Genomic DNA, 23,785 nt, shown 5'->3' on the forward strand with positions numbered 1-23,785 from the left:
TGTCTTTGGGAATTTATACTCGCACGGGACGTGGCGTTCCCTCTACTTCGGATTTTTTTCCCTCGATTCTCTTGAAACTCACTCAGACAAGGACATTTGCATTGCCCTTTGCGTGTTGTGTCAGAACATCAGCGGCTTTTTTTACTACCCATTTTGTCTTCCCTTTTGATGATCTAGGACTCTGGGTTTCGGATTTCCTTCCTTCCCCGTCATATCAAATCCAGATCTTTGTTGTTGTGAAGTCGAAGTGAAAAGCCGCAATGGCGTACAAGTTTTGACGCGTTCACAGTCTTTATTTCTTCGGTTCTTTTATGCTTCTTTGAAGACAGTTTGGTGCACTCGTAGTTTTTACCTTTCGGGAATTTGATCGCTCGGAATTCTCGCATAACTGACGAGTTCTTGTTCGTTTTTTTCAATCAAAGATCCGAGCAGGTTTTCTGTTTTCGACTCGTTTCTGTTTTCGACTTGCTCAATTCCCACTTCTTTCCTATGTACGTGTACACTTAGTTTGTTCAAATTTATTTCGTCGATAATGTTTAACATCATTTATGGGTTGTTTTAAGGTTTTTGCATGCATTATACTTTTCCCTCACGATTATGGGTTTTCTTTCTACTGGATTCTTGCATGGGCTAAGTTGTAATATGCGAACTCAGGAAAAAAAGATTGTTATGTGCAGTTTTTTTAATTATAGATGATGGAATGATAAACATCATGCTTTATAATAAAACTACTGTGTAAAAAAGCCATTTTTTGTGTAGGTTAGCCCCAAAGCGAAATGTTCGTATATTATTTTTGCTGTGTTTAGAAAACATTATTGGGGATCATTGACATGAGTAATCCTGCTATTTATACTCTTGTGCGACTTTCATCCTGAGGCTCAAAATTCATTTGCTAAATGTGTGTTTATTTTGCTTTGATTGTCTGAATAGTAGGCTCAACTCAAGTGAGCCAGGAGTACTCTGCAAATTAAATATTGAGAAGGCCTATGATCATGTTAAGTGGGAGTTCATTTATTCTTTGCTTGGGAGATGCGGGTTTTGGGAGAAATGATGATCTTTGATGTGCATTGTATCTCTTGGGTATTTTTTTTTTTTTTGTATTGGTGAATGAGACTCCTACTGGCTTCTTTAGCAGCTGTCGTGGTTTGAGGTATGGTGATTCGTTGTTTATGTTATCTTTTGTTATTGTTACGGAGGTTTAGAAAAAATGTTATCAGCTATAGTTGATGGAGGTTCTCTCTCAAGCTTCTATATGGGAGCTAGTAATCTTGGTGCACTAACATTTCCCATCTTTTATTTGCTAATAATACTTGGATATTTTTGGGGGCAAACAGTCACCTCTGTTTTTTGAGGGCCTTTCTTTTACGCTTTGGATTTGTTTCTAGGTTGAAAGTGAATTTGGCTAAGTTAGAGTGATTCATTATTGTGGGAAATGTTTTTGATAGTATAATGCCCCAGTGGAAGGTTCAAGCCACATGGCCTGTACTCCAAAAGGACTAGTCAGTGATACAATTGGAATCCCATTGGAATATTATAAAGAGTAGGTGGTGCGTGGGAAGTTTGGCTACCATATTGGGGTGCAAGGTTTTATCTGTCTGTGAAATATCTTGGCCTCTGTTTGGGAACCTCTTTATAGGTTCTCTTTTGTCTTTTCAAGATGGTGTAGTAATGGAGAAAAGTGAGTGTTGATTGGCTGATTATTAGATGATGTATTTGTCTAAAGGTGGTAGGATCACCTTGATCAAGTGACCTAATTCCGCTCTATCTTTTATGTTATTGTTTCGCTTTCACACTAGCATTGCTAATTGAAGAGATAAGCTACAGTGTGACTTTTTATGAATCGGGCTAGGTGAAGAGTCCAAATTTTACTAACTAAACTGGGCCAAGGTGGGCTTTCATATTTTTGAGGGAGATTTGTGAGTTCAAGACGTGCTTTTGTTCAATTTTGCACTTATAGGGTAGTGGTTTTGGCGTTACCAATGGAGGGGGAAGGCCTTGTGGAAACCTGTAGTGGATTCTAAATTGATTGTGTTTGGGGTGGTTATGGAAAAACTATCAGGAGAAAAGGATGGATTTTTTTCTAGTCACGCTAGACTCAAGGTGTTTGATAGCTCTAGAACTAGATTCCGACAAGACTTGTGGTGTGGTAACAGGGTTCTCAAGGAAGCTTTCTCATAGATGTATAGTATTGCACGCGTGGTGAAGGCTTCAAATTGTTGATTTATTAGAGTTTGTAAGTGGCTCCCCTTAGTTGAATGTTTTTGTTTTTTTTTCAGAGCTGCTCATGATGAGGAGGTTGATACTTTCTTAAAATCTTCAACTCTTGTACTTTACTAGATTGTCTTGGAGGTGTAGATAAGATTTTTTGTGAGTCTTCCATGAAAGGGAAGTTTTCTGTTTGATCTTTCTCTGCAGCCCTTATACCTAAGGATTGTAGCTGTTTCCCATGGAAGAAGAGTATTTGGTTGACTGTGACGCCTTTGAGAGCAATTTTTTTTTCTTGGACAGCCTCATTAATGAAGATACTGACCATGTATAGCCTACGGAATTCTAATATCCTTGTAATAAATTGGTACTATATGTGTAGAAAGAGCAATGCTTCTGTAGGCTGACTTTTACTCCATTGTGGGTTTGACAATGCCCTGTGGAAAGACTTCTTTTCTGTCGAGTTGGGGTGGCTTGGGTTATGCCGATAAGACTAGTAGACCCTTTTTTCAACTGGAGAAGGTTCCATGGTAGCGCATAAATTGCAGGCAACGATGGATGCCTATATCTATATGGTGTGGTTTATTTGGAAAGAAACGAACGATGAAAATTTTGAAGATCGTGAGTGGAAGATGGAGGAGCTTAAAACTTTTGTTTTCAATACCCCTTTTATTTGTGCATCTTCTCTAGATTTTAATGGGCCGAGGTTCATATTTTCTTGCTGCCTTTTCTTATTTCTAGTTAGGTGGTTCTCTTGTATACTTCTTGTGTATTTGGGCTATGCTGTTTACTCTTTTAATAAAAAATTTTGATTACTAAAAAAAACTTATGCTCTGCTTTGGTATCTTGTTGCTTATTCTTAAGGTTGAAGTGAAGTTAATTCTTTGCTTTTGCATATGCTTCAACATTATTATATAAGTGAGAAACTGACATGAGTCCAATATACGTACCATTGTACAGAATTCAAGACATGTTATGTTTTTCACTAAGCAGAAAATAAAGACTGATATGTAAGTTTTGCAGCTCAGAAACCAGAGTCAAGTAAAGCTGCTTTTCCACGGAAGTGAAGACAACCGCATGCTTTCTGCCCATGGAAATCATGTTGACATCCTATGTTCCTCTCCTCAAGTGATAGGACGCTTGAAGCTTACCGACATATTGAACGGAGATGGACATTTCTGCGCTTTTAACTTCTGCAGGAATTAATATAGGCGTGTGTGTTGTTCTTTTATCACTTTATTCCGTATTGAGAAAACAACCAAGCAATGTAGGCGTGTACTTTGGACGAAGGCTTGTGTCAGTGTGCTCAAGACCTAGTGATCCTTTCAGCTTTGAGAGGTTTGTTCCTTCTCCTAGTTGGATAGTGAAAGCTTGGGAAACAACTGAAGAGGAAATATTGGCCACTGGAGGCATGGATGCTGCGGTGTTTCTCAGGATGGTTGTTTTCAGGTGATTGCCTACTACCCAAAACTTGTTGACAATCAAAGGTGAATTTGTGCCTTATTATTTGTTTGGTGAAAAATGTAATGAGATTGTACGAATTTCTGAAGGTGGATGTCTTGGAAAGATGCTTATAGTTGGTTTTGCTTGATGGTTTGATGTGTGGATTATTGTTATTCTGTTCTTTTCATCTCTCTTCTTGTTGTGAAGCTTTTTGCATAAGATCAACTTTCTTTCACTTTTTTTGGACATTTTACCATTGTATCAATTCATTTTTACTTGTCTATAATATTTTTGGTAAGTAAAATTGAAAAGTAAAAGGAACTGTCTATAATATAAATATCTTTACTTGAGTTGGATGAGGTTTCTAGGTCAATTAAGTTGCATGCTTCACATATTAATAATTTATATGTGGTTTTGTGCCCCTTATCCGGATGATGAAGCTGAGACCGAGGGCCTGTTAGATATTTGGTGCATGTCTTCTTTTTTGTAATAAATTGGGGAAGTCTTCTGTAGTAGACAGTCTGAGCACACTGGGAATGCTACTTGAACTTGGTGGGTGTAGGGTTCACAGGGTTTTATTTACAATATATCATAATCTATGTATCTAATGATATAAATTTTAGATGTTGTTTTTGTTTATTGAACTCCTCTTGTTAAATGTCCATTCTCATAATTCAATTGTTGTGGAGGCAACTCTTAGCACGCCTAATTATTTTGTAACAATCTTTCCTTTTAATACATGCCATAGATTCTTTAAGCAATAGGCTTTGTAGTTATATTTCAAACTACATGCTCTGAAACTGGTCTCTCTTTTTATGTATCTATGTTTTGCTTTCAGTCTCATTTCCATGTTTGTAGAAACTGCTTGTTTTTCAATTGAAACTTACTAACGCTAATTAATTTTCTGCAGCATTAGAATCTTTTCCGTTGCTGTCGTCATCTGCTTTTTTCTAATACTTCCAGTGAATTATCATGGGCAAGAAATGCGTCACAAGCGAATCCCTTTAGAGTCGCTGGAAGTTTTTACTATTGCAAATGTTAAAGAAGGTTCAAAGTGGTATGAGATATTTTCTGTTGATGGTTTAGAGGGGGTTTTGACATCTAAAGACTTTATTCCCAAAAAGCCACCTCCTTAATAATATTTTTGATTAAAACAAAAAAGAGTAAGAACAGCCACCCCATGGTGGTAGCCACCAAGAGCGCCGATTTGGGCTGTCCCATGGTGGCCTCAGGTGGCCAGGCTGGCCACCACGGGCTGGCTGTGGATTTTTTGTTTTAGTTTTTTTAAAACATAATTGTAAATCTTTTTTGACACTTGCTATAAAAACTAAAAAAACCTCATATTTAAACATATTCTCAATGGGTCTTACCACTTATTAGTCTGCAGGTTTGCGGCCTTATATTTCTCATTTGATCTCATTTGATCTTATTCCCAAACATAATTCAAATACAAAATTTTTAAATTAATCATTACAACTTTTTCAGACTTTCAAATAAAAAATAAAAACAATTCCAACTTTTTCAAATCCCAAAATAAAAATAATATTATAAAACTATATTATTGCAATATTTTAATTTTATAATATTTTTTATTCAACTTTTTCTCTCTCCTTTCCCAAAACCCAAAAAATACTCAACTCAAACTATCTCATTACTATTCACGAACTATCTTACTACTATTCACAAAATTCTCATCTCATCTCATCTCATCTCACTCCCCAAAAAAGCCTCTCTAATTTTTTTTTTTTCACTGCTATTCATGAATATTTCTATACTCATGTTCATCCCAGATCTTTGTTTTATTAAAGAACTATCTGCTCTATTTTTTCTTTTTAACATGTGTTTAGATCCTTACCTATTAGGCATGCATACAATGCTCCAAAAGGAAAATGCCATCTCATCCTTTTTTAATTTGTTCGAGTAGAAGTCTACTCAAGCAGTTTATAACCTTGATCTGGTATTAATTATCGCTTTTCAGTTGTCCCATATTTAATCACCTTTGTTATCGAAATAATTAGTTTTTGTTACAAGACTGCTGTAAATTGATTTCTCTCTTTTTTTCCTTTTTTTTTTTTCAGGCTTTGGACTCATTGTCTCGCATTATACATTATAACCTGTTCCGCTTGCATACTCCTTTACTTTGTAAGGATTTAATTCTTCTGTAGCATCTACTTTGTATAGCTTATCTTTTGTTCAAGGTTCTAGTAACTTTCTTGACAAATCTTCTATATTTATTATAGGAGTACAAGAGCATCGCTAAGATGAGACTAAAACATATCACTGGAGCTCCTCCAAATCCAAGTCATTTTACAGTTCTTGTTCGTTCTATCCCCCGGTGCTCACATGAAACTTACAGTGAAACAGTGAATAAATTTTTCACAAAGTATCATTCATCAAGCTATTTGTCACACCAAATGGTGTATCGGTCTGGTAGAGTACAGAAACTGATGGTAAATGAGCAATTGATTATTTATAACCAGCCACGCATAGACACACTTCTTTTAATATGTTAGATTTGCATGTCCGTGAATTGATTTCCTCCTGGCTTATTAAATCTTCATTTTGGTTACCATGCTAACATCTGTATATCATATGCTTGAGTCTCAAACTCTTATATTGTTTAAGGTGAATGCACGCTCATGTTTTTCTTATAACAAAAATAGAAATTGGAATGCCCAATTTTCTTTTTTCTTTCCCAAGCATTCATTTATATCAGTCAGCATGGTTGATGCTTTTTGGATGGAATATCCCCTTTTTATCATTATTTTCAGAAAACCAATTTGCAAATCCAAGGGAGTCTACTACCTCTTTTTTTAGTAATCAAGCACCACATCTTTCTTTCAGTGTGAGAGTGCTAATGATTTCGGTTAATGTTTTGCTATGATTCATAATTAATGTGCCATTCTATACTATAAGAAATTCCACGATATCATGAGTCATAGCATCATGTGGACACGATTAGTGTTGTGATTTGTACTGACCTTTTTTTAGCACCAAATGATGAATGGATGTTACTCTGTGATTGAAGTGAATAATGCATCCTCATGCATTACTTGATCATTCTAGTTTATCTGGGCAATAATATTGATCAGTACTTGAATTATTGCATCAGACCATTGCCACTGATTTTCTAAACGCATGTTGTGCAGTAATTCCTGTCAGCTTCTCGTCTTCTAAGGCATCAGTCATAGTATGCTTAATTTAGATGCTTCCATATGGCTCTCTGTTGCTATGCAACTAAATTTGTATACGAGGCTTTGTATGGCATATTCACTATGATGGTCAAAGAGGGGCCTTTGCTGCATTGTTGTTTTGAGTTAAAGTTGGTTGACTGCTGCGAAATAAAAAATGTTTTGAGTGCCTTATTATCTTGTATTTTTGGACCTCTAAGATCTGTTCAATATTTGCAGACTAATGCAGAGAAGATGTACATGACTTTTAAGGCGGCTGCTCATGAACAGAACTGCCAGCCAAGTTTTATGCCACGAGGTCTTTGTGGAGGACCTACAAAATCTTTTGAGATAGTTTCTCGTGAGACGGATAATATTAGCGGGAAAACTGGCTTCGGTGATTTGGATTTGGCTACTATAAGAAAGGTCAAATCTTGGCATGAACTGATTTTCGGATTTGACTTCTGTGTGCAAGTAATTCATGTTTGACTTCTTCTCTCCATCTTTGTAAGCTCTGGATCTAGTATGAAAGAATCGTGAATTAGATCCCACATTACGTGTGAGGGAGAGGCTCTTGCGATTTATAATGATTGCAAAGAACTCTAATTATAACATTCATTAGTTCTTTTGGATTATAAACCTATGTGTGGCTCGAGCTTTCTTTGAGTCCTTAAAAATGGTATGAGAGCCAACTTAGCCAAATTATGGGAGTTGGGCTGTGTTACTTACAATTAAATGGCTTAACGAGGATGCCATAGATTTAAGGGGGGATTTTAATACCCTGGATTTGATGTGAGTGGGTGGTGAATGAGTTCTCACATTACCTGGTATGGAGAAGTTGTTGCTATAAGCTTCAAGTAGCTCCAATTTATAATTGATTAGTTCTTTTAGAGTATTAGGTCCAGGTGTGGCTTAAAATTTCCTTGGATTGTTATAATTTGGTTATTTTATTTTTTAAAGCATGGAATGTCCAATGTTGCAATTTAAGCTTCTCTAGTTGCCTGTCTAGCTTTTTCCAAGATATGCAAGTACTTTTGGTTGATCAATTTTTCAGAATAGTTGCAATATGTGATTTTTAACGGAGAAAAACGTTTAGTCTAAATATGTGAAAAGTTGCTTCCAGGGCTTTCTTTTTTTCTTGGAAATAATTTAGTAATTCAGTTTGACTGCTTTTGGACACTTGGAAGGAATTGTATTTGCCAAGTCTTGAAGTTCTTTTTTTTTTTTTTTTTAATTATTCCCCCTACAAAAATCCTCATTCTACTCGTCTTTCATATGTTGCACCATGATATGGTGATTTGCTATAATAGTGTTTAGTTTTGATTATTTTCTTTTTCTTATTTAAGTTGTGTGCTTGGATTGTTCCTGTGCCTTTTTTAAAAAATGAACACACTTGTTGAAAAATGGTTTATAAATTTTATTTTGTATTTTCATAACATGTCCAATTAAAAAGTGGAAATAAGAAAGTTGATGTTTGATTCTCATAACCTGTCAAAGAGTGCTCAGATGTAAACTGTTAGTGGGAGCTTTGATTTTTTTAAGCTGCCCTACTTCACTTGCAAATAAATCTTTTAGGTTTGGATCCTTTTAAGCTACCACCTCACCTACAAATAAATCCTTTAGGTTAAGATTTTATCTAGATCTTCCCGGAGGATCTGGCTTTTGCCGGATCACCATCAGGTTAATGTATTTTCCCTTTTGTTCCTGTCTATCTTTCTTATGCATTATTATGTGTTCTTCACTCAGTTGTATGGTTTGGGATCAAAATGATGCTTGCTGTACATGCATTTGTGGGCGTGGGAGAGTGACGGGATGGTGTAGGTGAAGTGTGATGAAATTGTTTGCTTAAACATTAGAATACATTGAGATTTAGTGTTATTTAGTTTGTCTAGGTTTGACTTGCAGACATGGTTTGTGGTGGTACACTTGAAACTGGATTTGTATGACACCTCCATTTGCTTTAAACTCATTGCAGTTTAGTCATTGTACCAGTTACAAAATATGCCATTCTTCTTCTTCTTCCTATTCTCTCTCTCTCTCTCTCTCTCTCTCTCTCTCTCTCTCTCTCTCTCTCTCTCTCTCTCTCTCTCTCGTTGTACTATTACTTCTTCACCAGTTACATTTTCATTTCTCGTTAAGGTTTACAAATTGTCACTAGTAGCCTAAAGCATGTTGGTCTTCCATACAGGAGTGTGCTGCAGCTGTTATTTTCTTCAAGACTCGCTATGCTGCTGTTACTACGGCAGAGGTTCTTCAATCTTCAAATCCCATGTTATGGGTGTCAGTCTTGGCTCCTGAGCCACATGATGTTTATTGGTCAAACCTTTGTATACCATATAGACAACTTTGGATCCGAAAGATAGGAACTCTTGTGGCTTCCATTGCCTTTGTGCTGGTGTTTCTTATTCCCGTAACATTTGTACAAGGCTTGACTCAGCTAGATCAGCTACAACAAACATTTCCATTTTTGAGGGGACTCTTAAAGAAGTAAGTATATATTGTGATAACTCAGAAAAGGGGTAAACATTGTGATGATGACTGTGTTTACTTGTTATCCTTAGAATTCATTTGAATGTTTCATTTTTTGGGGTTTTTTTTTTTTTTTGATAAGTAAGAAATTTCATTGATCAAACAAAGCTAGGCAAAGCCTATGTACACAAGAAGTATACAAAATAGACACCTAGTTACATTCTAGAAAGCTGAAAAGATAGCAAAAACTCATGAACATTCCCTCCCTTTAAAACTAGAGCAGAAAGCAATTGAACTAAAGAAAGTACAAAAAAATTCCATAATTCCCCCATAGCTCTCTCCTTGTTGTTGAAACACCTCTCATTTCTTTCCATCCATATACACCACAATAAGCACAAAGGAACCATCCTCCACGTCGCAGCCAGTTGAGGGCTATAATGATGCCTATTCCAACATGCTAGGAGCTCCACTACACTCTTGGGCATAACCCAAGTCAACCCGGCTCTACTAAATATGCCATCCCATAACTCCCTTGCCACCTCACAATATAGAAAAAAGGTGGTCAATCGATTCACTATTGTTCTTACACATATAACATCACTCCATTACGATCATTTCCCGTTTCCTTAAATTGTCAGCCATCAAAATCTTTTCCAAAGCTGCTGTCCAAGTAAAAAATGCAACTTTGGGAGGCACAGGAACTCTCCAAATACCCTTCCATGGAAACGCAATGGACTGATAATTTGTCAGCACCTTATAGAAAGATTTAACAGAATTTTTTACTCCCTGAAGGTTTCCACGGCATTCTATCGCTCCCATTACCTCCTATCCTCTTGGAATAAAGCAAGCTGAAAAAACTTGCTATCTCCTCAACTTCCCAATCCTGCACATTTTTAGAAAAGATCATATTCCAATGCACTGTACCAATGGCTCGACACAACACATTTGAGACATCGGCCTGCTGATTTCCAGCCAATCTGAAAACACCTAGAAAAACAGAAAATAGAGCTCTCTCACCACACCATTCATCAAAATAGAACCTAATTCTTGTGCCCTCTCCAACCTCAAAATTGATGTGTGTTGCAAACACCTTCCACCCCTTTCTAATAAATTTCCAAAGACTCACACCTTAAGGCCCCGTACCCTCCTTGGAACACCAACCCCCCCAATCACAACCATACTTTCGACCCACAACCATTCTCCACAACGAAGTCCCTTCCAATTGGAATCTCCACAACCACTTTTCTAAGTTTTATTAAAAGTGATCAAGTTACGCACCCCCAAACCTCCCAACTCCTTCGGATTGCACACTTTTTGCCAATTCACAAGATGAAATTTATTTTCCTCACCCATGCCACCCCTCAAAAAGGCTCTAAATAATTTTTCAATCCGATTAGCCACCCCCACCAGTAAAGGAAATAAGGAAAGAAAGTGCGTGAGAAGATTGAAAATGGTACTTTTGATGAGAGTTACTCCCTCTTGAAAGATAGAGCTGCTTCCAGCCCGATAACCTTTTCTCTACCTTCTCCACGGCACCATCCCAAATGTTTTTCGTTTTAAAAGAGGCTTCCAAAGGAAGTCTGAGGTATTTCATAGGAAGAGTAGCCACTTTGCATTCCAACAACTCGGCTAGATATTCGCCACCTCCCCTACCGGGACCAATTCCGACTTGCCCAAGTTCACCTTAAGTCCCGAAATAGCTTCAAAACACAATAGAACAACCCTTAAAAGTTTGAATCTGTCCGCTTTCAGCATCACATAAACTTAGAGTATCATCCGCAAATAATAAATGGGAGATGGATAAAACCTCATTATTAATATTACCCACTAAAAAACCAGCAAGAAAACCCCCCCAACAGCGGCCTCCACCATGTGACTCAGGGCCTCCATAACTACAACAAAGAGGAAAGGAGATAACGGGTTCCCTTGTCTCAAACCCCTCAAATTCTGAAAAAATCCACAATGTTGGCCATTAACTAAAACAGAAAACCAAGCGGTCGAAACTCAATGTTTGATCCATCCACACCACCTATCCCCGAAGCCACATCTTCTCAACATATATAGCAAAAAATCCCAGCACACATGGTCGTAGGCCTTTTCCATATCTAACTTGCAAATGACTCCCAGAATGCCATCCCTCAACTGGTTGTCCAAACATTCATTTGCTATTAAAACTGAATCCAAAATTTGCCTACCCTTACAAAAGCGTTTTGAGATTTGGAGATAATTTTTTCCATTACCAAGCTCATATGATTTGCTAACACCCTTTGAAATGATTTTATAAATCCCGCCTACCAAACTAATAGGACGGAAATCTTTCAACTCAATGGCCCCCGCTATCTTCGGGATGTGGGCAATGAAGGTAGCATTAAGAGACTTATCGAACTTGTGACAAAGATGAAACTCATGAAAAATCCGCATCGCGTCATCCTTCACTATATACTAGCACTCTTGAAAGAAGGCCAAAGAAAATCCATCCAGGGTCAAGGCTTTATCTTTGCACATAGCACTCACCACCTGCTGCACTCCGGCTTCCTCAAATGGTCTCTCCAGCCAACTTGCTGCACTAACATCCAACTGATCAAAAAACAGCCCATCCAGTTTAGGACGCCACACCACAGTCTCTTTGAGAAGATCTTCATAATAATTCACGATATGGTCTTGTATAACCTCCGGGGATTAGTGCACCGTGTTACTTGATTGGATCACCTCATCACATTATTGCGCCTGTGGGAATTTGCCATTTGGTGGAAGAACTTAGTACATTTGTCGCCCTCCTTCAACCATGTCCTCCTTGATTTTTGTCTCCAAGAAATTTCTTCCATAAAAAAAACCCTTTCTAACTCAGGCACCACCTCAATCTTTCTCAACGAGGGCTCCTCAGTGACCTCCCCAACTTTTCGAGAATGCAGCTCACAAAGAAGATATTTTTGCTCATCCGTGTGTCTAAAGACCTCAATGTTCCACTTCTTTAGATCCAGTTTAAGGGCTTTGAGTTTACCATCCACAATAAAACTAGGGGTATCGTGAAAGGAATATGAAGCCCACCAATCCCTCACCACTCCACAAAACCACCTCAGTCTTTCATTTTTTGGTGTTGTGTGGATAAGAAGTGTTAATAAACACATTCACTTTATGAACTGGAGATGTAAGATTATAGGGCTTTTCTTTTGGACAAGTCAGGGAATTCTAATTTGTTGGAAGATACACAACATACACTAGCATATAGATTCATGATAGAATATCTATGTTCATAACCGAATAATGTTAATTTTTAAAGCATTAGCATATGGCCAATGAACCATAATTGCATGGGCAAATGGAACTTTTTTTTTTAATTTTTTTTATAAGTAAAAGGTAAATTTTATTGATACGAATGATATATGCATAGCCCATTGTTCTGTAGAGGTCTTAGGAGGAAATTTCTAAATCCCAATGCTCATGAATAGACTGGAGGTACTTCATAAAAAAGAATTCTGAACTGCTGTGTATTTTCTCTCCGTACAATATTTTCTTCTCTTGGTTTTCTTGTGCATTGCTGCTGTGTTGGTAATTTCTTATGGTGATTATCATGTAGTCCAGTGGTGATTAGCATGTAGTCTAGTGTAGTATTTAGATTGTAAGAGCTTATCTTAGTCATGAGAAGGATTGCTATTGAATCGAAGGTGTTTGAGATAAGGAGGGAGGGGCGTGATGTGCTAATCACGGAGAGGGGATGGAAAGGATCACAAACATTGAAGTTGGGCTGGGATACAGCTTGCTGGGTTTTAAGGGCCTTGGAGGAATGTTCTCAGCATGGAAGGAAGGTGTTTTATTCTGCTTACAGAGATGGTAACAGGGGATACATCGCACAGAAGAGCTTCAATTCCCGTGGGTGTTTCTTGGCCTTAGTGGAATATAGTGGAGAGGGACGTCGGAGATTCATCTTTATCCCTGGAGAAAGGGAAGGAATGGGGTGGAGGAGGCTTGCAGCAGTTGTAAGGGAGGTGAGCAACGAAGGTGCTAAGGGGAGAGACCTTCCTTCTTCGACGTCTTCAGTAGCTCGGACTTACTTGGAGGCTCTACAGATGCCTCGAGTGGGGGGAAAATCTGCTTCGGAAAGCTTGAAAAGAGTAGAGGGGGTAGGTGCACAGAGACGGGAAGGTGATGGCAGAGGTGAGTATGGGCATAAGGATATTTTGAAGGATTTGCGGGATATGCATGTAGCGCTGGAAGAGATGGCTGCTAGAGTCAATGGGATGATACGGTGCGTTTTGGGTAAAGATGTTATGGGCTCGAATTTGGGCCTGGGCAGTGGACTGGAGTCTGAAGATGCAGACAAGGCTCAGCCCAAACCTTATTCCGGATCCATGCCCAATCAACCGAAAGCTCTGGTGTGGAGGAAGAAGCCGCTGCTCGAGGCGGACCCAGAGGTGGGTGGGTCAGGGCCTCTGACGTCGGCGAAGCCTCAGATGGTGTCGACGCAGGCTCTCGTAGCTTCGATGGAAGTTATACCGCCGGTAGCAGAAGCTGTTAAGCACGGAGGGGCAAAACTAGATAGTTCTGGCGTAAGAGCTGAATCAAATGTCTCGGATCCTACACAGACTCAGTCGAAGGTAATAGAGAAGGAGATCCCGAAGTCAAACGTGAGGAATAAAGTCGTCTCTCTCGGGAGCAAAGGCAAGACAGTCTCGGCTCAAGACCGAGACTTTGTTTCGGAGCCGATATCAGCTCAAACTCCCCCACTATTGGCACAGACTATGCCGATAGGCACATTGGAAATTTCGGAGGAGCTTCAGATGGTTTTGGAGGCAGGGGAAATTGTGGAGGATGGTGAGGGACAGTGCGAGGCTTCTGAGCGACAAAATGAGCTGGAAGGTCTGAAAGAGCTGAGAGGTAATTGTTCAGAAGAGCTGGAAGAGCAAGCTAGGATGGTTTTGGTGCCAGAACTCGAAGTAGCTGTTTATGAGGAAGAGATGGATAGTTCATCTCCATTACAAATGACTCCTCTTCAGATTGTGTCGGAGGAAACCTCAGATTGGGTCTTTAAACAAGTGGAGAAAATTCAAAGCTGTGTGGGTCTTTTTTATGAGGGGTATGAAGATCAACTGAGGGCACTTTTAGTTGCTATTGAAGCTGGTCGGTCCACGGCAGAGCAGTCTTCTATGAAAAAGAAGCGGGAGTTGAGAAGATTACATTGTTCCATTAATTACGATAATAAGGAGGGTACCTCAGGGAGGAATCGATTTAAGGGGAGGGATGCCATATCTGTTAATGAAGCCTAAAATTATGTCGTGGAATGTAAGGGGGCTCAATAACGTCAACAAACGCCTTCGCATCAGGTCTATTATTCATAGCTGGAAGATTGATGTTGTTTGTCTTCAAGAAACAAAATTAGTGACTGTGGACAGAAATGTTATTAGGAGCTTGTGGAGAGGTTCTTTTGTAGGCTGGTCTTATCTAGCCTCTTCAGGTGCTTCGGGTGGAGTCTTAGTCATGTGGGATAGTAGAGTTGTCAAGATGGTAGAAGAGTGTATTGGAAATTACTTGGTGGCATGTGTTTTAAGGAATGTGGAAGATGGGTGGTCGTGGGCATTAGCAAGTGTTTATGGTCCTATTAGGGATCGGGATAGGATCCTGATGTGGGATGAAGTCTCAGGGGTATACTCTATGTGGGATCTTCCTTGGTGTATTTGTGGGGATTTCAACATTGTGCGTTTCCCAAGTGAAAGGGCAGGTCTTTCTTCAATAACTGCAGCAATGGAGGCTTTCTCTCAACTGATTTTCGACTTGGAATTGCTGGATTTGCCGTTGGTGGGGGGTGAACATACGTGGTCCAACTCTAGAGGCAGCTCAAGACTAGACAGATTTTTAGTTTCTTCGTCGTGGGAAGCTCATTATCCGAAGTTGTGCCAAAAACGGTTCCCAAGGATAGGTTCTGATCACTTCCCCATTATTCTTGAGTGTGGGGGTATTCATGAGGGCAAACGGCACTTTAAATTCGAGAATATGTGGCTAGAAGTGGAGGGCTTCGTCGATATGGTAAAAAATTGGTGGCTGTTGTATCAGTTTGTGGGGACTCCTAGCTTTGTTTTGGCTTGTAAACTTAAAGCTTTAAAAGCTGATTTGAAGACTTGGAACAAGGAGGTTTTTGGGAATGTTGAGCAGCAGAAAAAAACCCTTTGGGATGAGCTCCAATCCTTGGAAGCTGATGGGGATAGTGAGGAGAATTTGACTAGGTTGAATGAAGTAAAAATAGAACTTGAGAGGGTTCTTTTGAGGGAAGAAATATCATGGAGGCAAAAGTCGAGAATTCTTTGGCTCAAAGAGGGGGATAAGTGTACTAGTTTCTTCCACAAAATGGCTAATTCTCATAGACGTAACAACGCTATCGAGATGCTAAAAGCTGAAAATAATCTCCTTACATCACCGGCTGAGATCCAAGAGCATGCTGTGCAGTATTTTAGTTCCCTCCTTAGTGAGACGGAAGATTGGAGACCTAAGATAGATGGATTGAACTTTGCAGCGGTGGATGCTTCTTCAAAAAGCTGGCTGGAAAGGCCGTTCGAAGAGATTGAGGTGCATCGGGTGGTGTGTGGAATGCGGAGAGACAAAGCTCCCGGGCCGGATGGCTTTACTATGGCATTTTTTCAGGAATGTTGGGACTTTGTGCGGGAGGATGTGATGAAAGTTTTTCATGAATTCTATGAGTTTCAGAAGTTTGAGAAGAGTTTGAATGCCACTTTTATTGCATTAATTCCAAAAAAAGTGGGTGCTTCGGAGTTGAAGGAGTTTCGCCCGATTAGCTTGGTAAGTAGTGTCTATAAGATTATTTCAAAGGTGCTAGCAAATAGAATGAGCAAAGTGATGGGGAAGATCATTTCCAATTCTCAAAACGCTTTTGTTAAAGGACGACAAATTATAGATTCGGTGTTGATTGCAAATGAATGTGTAGATAGCCGCATACGGGAAGGAGATCCGGGGGTCCTTTGTAAGTTGGACATGGAAAAAACATATGATCATGTAAATTGGAATTTTCTTTTGTATATGCTTAGAAGATGCGGTTTTGGTGATAAGTGGTGTGGCTGGATAAGTCACTGTATTTCAACAGTTCGCTTTTCTATTCTTGTTAATGGACAGCCTTGTGGGTATTTTCCGAGTTCTAGAGGTTTGAGGCAGGGGGATCCCTTATCTCCCTTCTTGTTTGACATTGTTATGGAAGCTTTGAGTCGAATGGTGGAGGCAGTGGTAGGAGAAGGATTTATTTCGGGATTTTCAGTGGGAACCAATCCTAGTGGCCCCTCTACTATATCACACTTGCTCTTCGCTGATGATACTCTCATTTTTTGTGAGGCTGTTGGGGAACAAATTCAAATTTTGAGAGCTGTTCTGCTATGTTTTCAAGCCATCTCGGGATTAAAAGTGAACTTAAGTAAATCGGAATTGGTACCGGTGGGAGAGGTTCATAATATTCATCACTTGGCTGAATTTCTGGGGTGTAAAGTTACTTTGCTGCCCATTAAATACTTGGGATTACCGTTAGGGGCATCTTTTAAGGCCAAACATATTTGGGATGGTGTGATCGAGAAGATAGAGAGGAAGTTGGCAGCTTGGAAAAGGATTTACTTATCTAAAGGGGGTAGGATTACTCTTATTAAGAGTACTCTCTCTAATATTCCAACTTACTTCCTTTCTCTATTCCCTTTACCTGTTGGTGTGGCCAATCGTATTGAAAAATTATATAGAGATTTCCTTTGGGGAGGCTTGGGAGAGGAGATCAAAACTCCCTTAGTAAGCTGGAAAAAAATCTGCCGTCCGATTGCTGATGGAGGTCTGGGTATTCATAGTCTTTGTAGCTTCAATAAGGAGTTGTTGGGGAAGTGGCTATGGAGATATCATGGGGAAGAGGAAGCATTGTGGAGGGGGGTGATTGATCGCAAGTATGGTAGTGATTGGGGAGGATGGTGTACCATGGAGAGTAGGGATTCGTATGGAGTGAGTTAACTTCTCGGTTGGTGATGGCTCAAAAATCAGATTTTGGTCTGATGTTTGGTGTGGGGATATTGAATTATTTCGAGCATTTCCGGCTGTTTTCAGGTTGGCAACTAATAAGCAAGCTTCAGTTTCCGACGTGATGGTATCTTCCAATGAAGTGGTGCTTTGGGATGTAGGCTTCTCAAGATCTGTCCAGGATTGGGAAGTAGAAGAGGTTACTGAATTTTTTAGACAGTTGTATTCAGTGGTGTTAAAAAGACAGAGCAGGGACCAACTTTGTTGGAAGCAAACAGCCTCCAAGAAGTTTTCAGTTCGGTCTTATTATAAAGTGATACTTAATCAGCACCATATTGGCTTTCCTTGGAAGAGGATTTGGAAGGCTCATGTTCTGTCAAAGGTGGCTTTTTTTGTATGGACAGCAGCAATAGGGAATATTCAGACTATTGACAACCTGAGGAAGCGTGGAATGATTGTTGTGGATTGGTGCTTTATGTGCAAGAAAGAAGCGGAATCAGCCAACCACCTTCTACTTCATTGTGAAATGGCTAAAGTGCTATGGGATGGTGTGTTTGGAAAGGTTGGGCTGTGCTGGGTTATGCCAGAAGCAGTGGTGGATTTCCTAACATGCTGGACTAACTTTCAAATGCATACTTGTCCCCAAGTGGTAGCTGCCTGGAAAATGCTGCCTTTGTGTATTATGTGGTGTATTTGGTGGGAGAGAAATGAGCGGTGCTTTAATGATCGGGAACGCAATAGAGATGCATTTTGGAAGTTTTTTATAAGTACTCTAATTAGCTGGTTCTCTGCTATTGTACTGAAGGGAGGGGATGTAAACGCGTTCTTGTCTTCGTTTTTCTAAGTTCTAGAATGTATTAGGTGTTTCTTGTGTATACTCCCTGTGTACTCGGGCTATGCCTATTACATTGTTATTAATAAAGCTATTACTTATCAAAAAAAAAAAATATGCATAGCCCATGTACACATGAGGTATACAAAATGACCATAAATACATTCTAGGAACGATAGATTAAAGACAGGAAGTTAGGAGCATTGTCCCCATTAAGGACAATGGTTGAAAACCAAAGCAATAATGTGTGTACAAAAAAATTTTAAAGCAGCGCCATTGTGCGCTCCCTATCTTCAAAGCACCACTTATTCATTTCCGTCCAAGTACACAACATAATGTACAACGGAATCATCTTCCACACTGTCGCCACTTGAGGACAGCCTTGAATCTCCTTCCAACAAGCTAGTAAATCAACCACCCTCAATGGCATTACCCAAGTGATATCAACTCTTCTAAAGATCTCATCCCACAACACTCTTGTCACCTCACAATGCAATAATAAGTGATCCACCGATTCTTTTTGCTTTTTACGCAAGTAGCACCAATCCATCACAATGAGCCCCCTCTTCCTCAAGTTGTCCGTGGTGAAAATCTTCCCAAGACCAGCAGTCCATACAAAGAAAGCTACTTTAGAAGGCACATGAGACCTCTAAATATTCTTCCAAGGGAAGGGACCATTACCTTGTGATGCCAATATTTTGTAATACTCCTTGACTGTACACTTCTTGTTGCCATTGGACCTCCACTACATCCTATCCCCCTGTGTTGTAGTGTTTCCCGTGGAGTATATCAACCTGAAAAATTCTGAAACGGTATGCAAATCCCAATCATGAATATCCCTATTAAATAGGATATTCCACTAGTGAGAACCATGAGAAACTACCTGCTTATCTGCCACAGAAGCATCCCTGTTGGCTGCGATGCGATAGAGAGCTAGAAAGGCCCTATCAAGAGCGCAATTTCCACACCAAACATCATGCAAAAACCTGATTCTGGTGCCTTCTTTAGCCCACAAAACGGATATGATTTTCGAAACTCTGCCATCCCCTCCTAAAAAATGGAACTTTAGTGGTAGCTTTGAAGGATAACCTAGCATTGATGGTTTAGTGTGATAATGACATTTTATCTTTCTCAGTCCACTTTCTTATCATACTTAGACATACGAATAAAATTGCTAAATAGCTGTCCAACTTATTTCCATCAGGATTTCACAGATCTTGTCATATACATATAAAGGCTTTTGTGAGAATTGTGAAGAAATTTGATGAAGTTAATAATCATCCATCCCCGTGACACACTTCTTGCTCATAATTCTTTTTCTTGAATTATTAAATTTCTATAGTTTTTATTTTTACCTCGATATGATCTAGAGTAGCAGCTATGTGTATGAAATAATTGAAAAGCCATTGATTCAAAAGGTACAGTTGATGGCATTGTATGTAGTGCTCTATGCAAGAGCCCCAAGCCACACCTAGGTCCATACTCCAAAAAGCCTTGTCAATGGTACAATTGGTGCCTTTTGGAATTATTATAAAGCGCAAGAACTCCCTCTCGAGCATTATGGGATCCTAAAGGGGTGCAACCGGTCTGGTTCGGTCCCGTTTTGGACATATTTTAAAACCGAACAGGTATATACCGGTTTTGAGATTTGAAGAACCGATACCACACCGATTACACCCCTAAATCGGTATTTTCGGTTTTACTGGTTTCGGTTTAGTTCGGTCCCCTTTTTCCGGTATATTATATAGTATATATATTATAGTATATAATAATATAATGATAATATATTGTAGTATATTATAATATATATTATAATTGTATTATAAACTATAGTGATATATTATAGTATATTCTAATATATAGTGATATAGTATTAGTATAATTATTAATACAATAGGCTATAATGATAATATATAGTTAGTTATATAAGATTTTAAAATTTAATATTATATTAATTAGTAATTTATCGTATAATACAAAATTATTTTATATATAATTACATATATTATATATAAAAATTATATATAATATAAAAAAATTAATATATATATGAACCGGTCCGGTCCAGTGTTAGAAAAAGAAAAATTGGAACCGGACCGATTTTGACTGGTTTTGAAAAAAATGAAACCGGTACCGGATTGAACCGAACTCGGAACCAGACCAAACCCATCGGTTCGGTCTGGTCTGATCCGGTTTACAGGTTACTCTTTTTCACCGCTGCCAACTCATTGTTTACACCACTTAATACTTACTCAGTAAGGGATATCACAGTTTCTCCTCCTTAAATTTCGGACATTCTTGTTGGGGTTCATTCCATCATAGGTGGCATGCTTCAAGTCTCACATTTCTTGTTGGGATTGGTTCTGATACCATTTGTAATGCACCAAGGGAGGCTGTCACATCTGGACCCATACTACAATAGGACTAGTCAATGGCATAATTGAAGTTCATTGGAATCATTATAAAGTGCAAGAATTTTTCTATTCCAAGTAATATGGGATCTCATACACCACTTATACTCACTCAGTATGAGATATCATATCGTATGAACTGAATTTTGGAAAAGTGGCTAGTTTTATATTCCCTGTAAGAAATGTACTTTTTTTCAAGTAAATTTATCCCTTGCCTGGTGCAGGAAGTTTATGAATCAGGTGGTAACAGGTTATCTTCCAAGTGTGATTTTGATTTTAGCCCTGTATACAGTTCCACCAACCATGATGGTATTTTCAGCTGTGGAGGGGTCTATTTCCCGTAGCGGGAGGAAAAGGAGTGCATGCTGCAAAGTCCTATACTTCACAATCTGGAATGTTTTTTTCGTTAACATTTTTACGGGATCTGTTATTAGCCAATTGAGCTTCTTTTCTAGTGTAAAAGACATACCTGCACAACTTGCCAAAGCTGTGCCGAGGCAGGTAGTGTTCTTTGATTCCCTTGTTAATTTGCTATTTACCTGTCTCTGATTATGCTACTCCATGCAGAGTATACCATTCATTCAGTTTTTCTGTTTTGCTAACATGAATATTAAATTATGTCATGTGAAGTGATGCGAGTTTTGAGTAATATTAATTTTCAATTAGTGATTGAATAAGGCTTTACAAATGAGAATTTTATTTGTCAAATAATCCCTCATGATCAGTTTCTTTCTATTTTAAGTCTTTTCTTTGGCTATTAGATTTTCATGAAATAAAGAGAGCTGCAATCCTGTAGAAAACATCATGATCCTGTGGGAAAAAAATTATTATTTGTGGAGACGGACATAGAGATGAAATTCCTGCCATGATAACTGGAAATTACAACTAGTAGAGAAATTGGGGAAAACCTGTATTCTTCTCTTGTGGAAATGTAGAAGTTTTTTCAATAACTTATTACTGTGATTTTGGTTTTCAAATTGTTGCAGGCTAGCTTCTTCATGACTTATGTTTTAACATCTGGTTGGGCAAGTTTGTCGTGTGAAGTGATGCAATTTCTTGCTCTTTTCTGCAATCTAGTCAAGAGATTCGTACTCAGAATCAAGGATGATTCGTCCAATTGCACTTTCTCTTTTCCCTACCATACAGAAGTCCCACGAGTCCTCTTATTTGGATTCCTTGGTTTCACATGTTCCATCTTGGCACCCTTAATGTTGCCCTTCTTGCTGATTTACTTTTCACTTGCTTACCTTGTGTATAAAAACCAGGTGAGTGCCTTATCTTGTCTTTTACCTTTTATGATGTTACTTGCGATTACTGTTTGTATATGCTGCTTGAATGTATTTAGTTTTAGCCGACTCCTTTAATTAGTGATTGATCATATTTTTTTCCACAATGCAGAGCTTGTTCTTCCATTCGCCATTGTAGTTACATAATGTGTTTGAATACAGAGTTGTAAACTCATGTAGTTCTGTTTGTTATGTACATATCCAGCCAGCTTTCTTATCCCAAGTTAGTCATAGGTTTCTAGCAATATGTTCTTAGCATCTCTCTCTTACTTTGAAAATGGAAATTGCTTTTTATGTGCCTACACAGCAAGAAAAATTCTCTGTAAACCCAAACAGAGAATTTGAAGATGTTGGAATTGAAATCAGTGTGTATTTGGAATTATTTTGAAGGGATATGTATGAAAAGAATTCCCCTTCATTCTCTGTATAAAACCTGCCAAGGAAATAGTCTTTATTTATTTGTTCTCCTTTTTTTTTTTTTTTTTGGATGAGGAATACATATGCTTCATCCAAATGCAAATGAGACTGTAAAGATTTATGTGATGATTCTTCATAATTGATACCAGTAAGACTTATAAAAAATAAAAAATAATTGATACCAGTAAGGGCAAAACATCTTGATTGTCTGATAAAAATGTCAGGCGATGGATTCCGCCTGAGGTATGTAACTGATGCTTTTATATGATAGACTGGTCATAATAGGATCCAGCAGGGTATTCCAACAAGAAAATATATTGTTCCTATTATATTATTTTTCTCTTTTTCAATATTCTCTCTTTTTTGTTTGTTTGACTGGAGATTTTGATCTGATCCCATCATTTGAAATGATGTTGTTTACTCTTTTTCAGATTCTCAATGTATATGTTCCAAAATATGAAAGCGAGGGACAGTACTGGCCTATTGCCCACAACACAACAATTTTTTCATTGGTGTTGTCTCAAATTATTGCGCTTGGGGTCTTTGGAATCAAACGATCGCCTGTGGCTTCGGGTTTTACCATTCCATTGATTATCTGCACTCTTCTATTTCACGAGTACTGTAGGCAGAGATTTCTTCCAATATTTAAGGTGGTTCCTGCAGAGGTAGTAATTCTAATTGGACCCTCTCTCAACAGTTTTTTTCTTTTTTCTTTTCCCTTCCATTGAATTTATTTCGATAATTCTGAAACAAAAGATAAATTTCAAGCCTGATAGTTGGATTGTTTATAGGTTTTTATTGAGATGGATCAAAAAGATGAGCAGTGTGGGAGGATGGAAGAGATTTATCAAAAGTTACATTCTGCATATCGTCAGTTCACAGAAACTCCTCATGAGTTGTGTAGATCTGAATGCTTGAATCATCACGACGATGGGAAGAGCATTTCTGATCCGGAGAAGCTGAACCCAGGTTTGATTCACCCAATGCTTGGGAGACTCCCACTACCTGGAATCAAAGAAATAATTGGATGGCTGTCTTTGCTTCTCTTTTCAGGAAAGGAAGCAGACCAATTAAACGGGTCATCTAGTTGCAATTTGGATATTGCAGAAACCAGCAAGAAGTAAATTGAGCTCATTGTTTTGTTCATTCTCCATGTTAATGTCAGAGTTTTATCCATCATGAACAAGCGCCAAAGAAAATATATATTTTGGGAAGCCTTGTACGGTAAAGGTGCTGCTGCTGGGGACTCTGGTCGCAAAATGCGTAGTTCAACAAGCATAGAAATCGGTTCTTTGTCTTCTACACCTTTTACTTTATAATCAAGAAGTTTTGTTACGTTATACAAAACGAAAATACTACCTTGTACTGTTGTGACTACAGCCTTGTACAAATTGTGTAAAATTATGATAAAGTCCAAAGGTAACTGAGTATCTAATGTTATGCAATGCTAAACAAAACTAAATGGATTCGACATTTGATTAAACAACGCGAGAACGACAAACTAAATGGATTGGGCAGCCTTATAATTTTAGGATGGGACTTTAGCATTTGAATTTAGAGATA

General features: G+C 38.5%; 1 protein-coding gene across 6 annotated transcripts; it reads left to right on the forward strand.

The window, feature by feature from the left end:
- Window positions 1-23,679, forward strand: LOC109001145 (CSC1-like protein RXW8). 6 transcript variants are annotated; one of them, XM_035693097.1, is made up of 12 exons: window positions 4-491; window positions 3,229-3,654; window positions 4,559-4,705; window positions 5,727-5,790; window positions 5,889-6,098; window positions 7,059-7,244; window positions 9,007-9,305; window positions 20,744-21,020; window positions 21,506-21,784; window positions 22,654-22,887; window positions 23,014-23,191; window positions 23,276-23,679. In XM_035693097.1, the coding sequence occupies exons 2-12, from the start codon at window positions 3,374-3,376 to the stop codon at window positions 23,344-23,346; spliced, it is 2,226 nt and encodes a 741-aa protein (XP_035548990.1). In that variant the 5' UTR covers window positions 4-491; window positions 3,229-3,373; the 3' UTR covers window positions 23,347-23,679. The 6 variants fall into 6 exon arrangements, with proteins under 6 accessions (XP_035548986.1, XP_035548988.1, XP_035548987.1 ...); XM_035693098.1 differs by having other exon boundaries at window positions 4-432; XM_035693093.1 differs by having other exon boundaries at window positions 1-491; window positions 23,014-23,679.
- The last annotated feature ends 106 nt before the right edge of the window (window positions 23,680-23,785 follow it).

Source organism: Juglans regia, chromosome 8 (assembly GCF_001411555.2).
Source record: "Juglans regia cultivar Chandler chromosome 8, Walnut 2.0, whole genome shotgun sequence".
Taxonomy (NCBI): domain Eukaryota; kingdom Viridiplantae; phylum Streptophyta; class Magnoliopsida; order Fagales; family Juglandaceae; genus Juglans; species Juglans regia.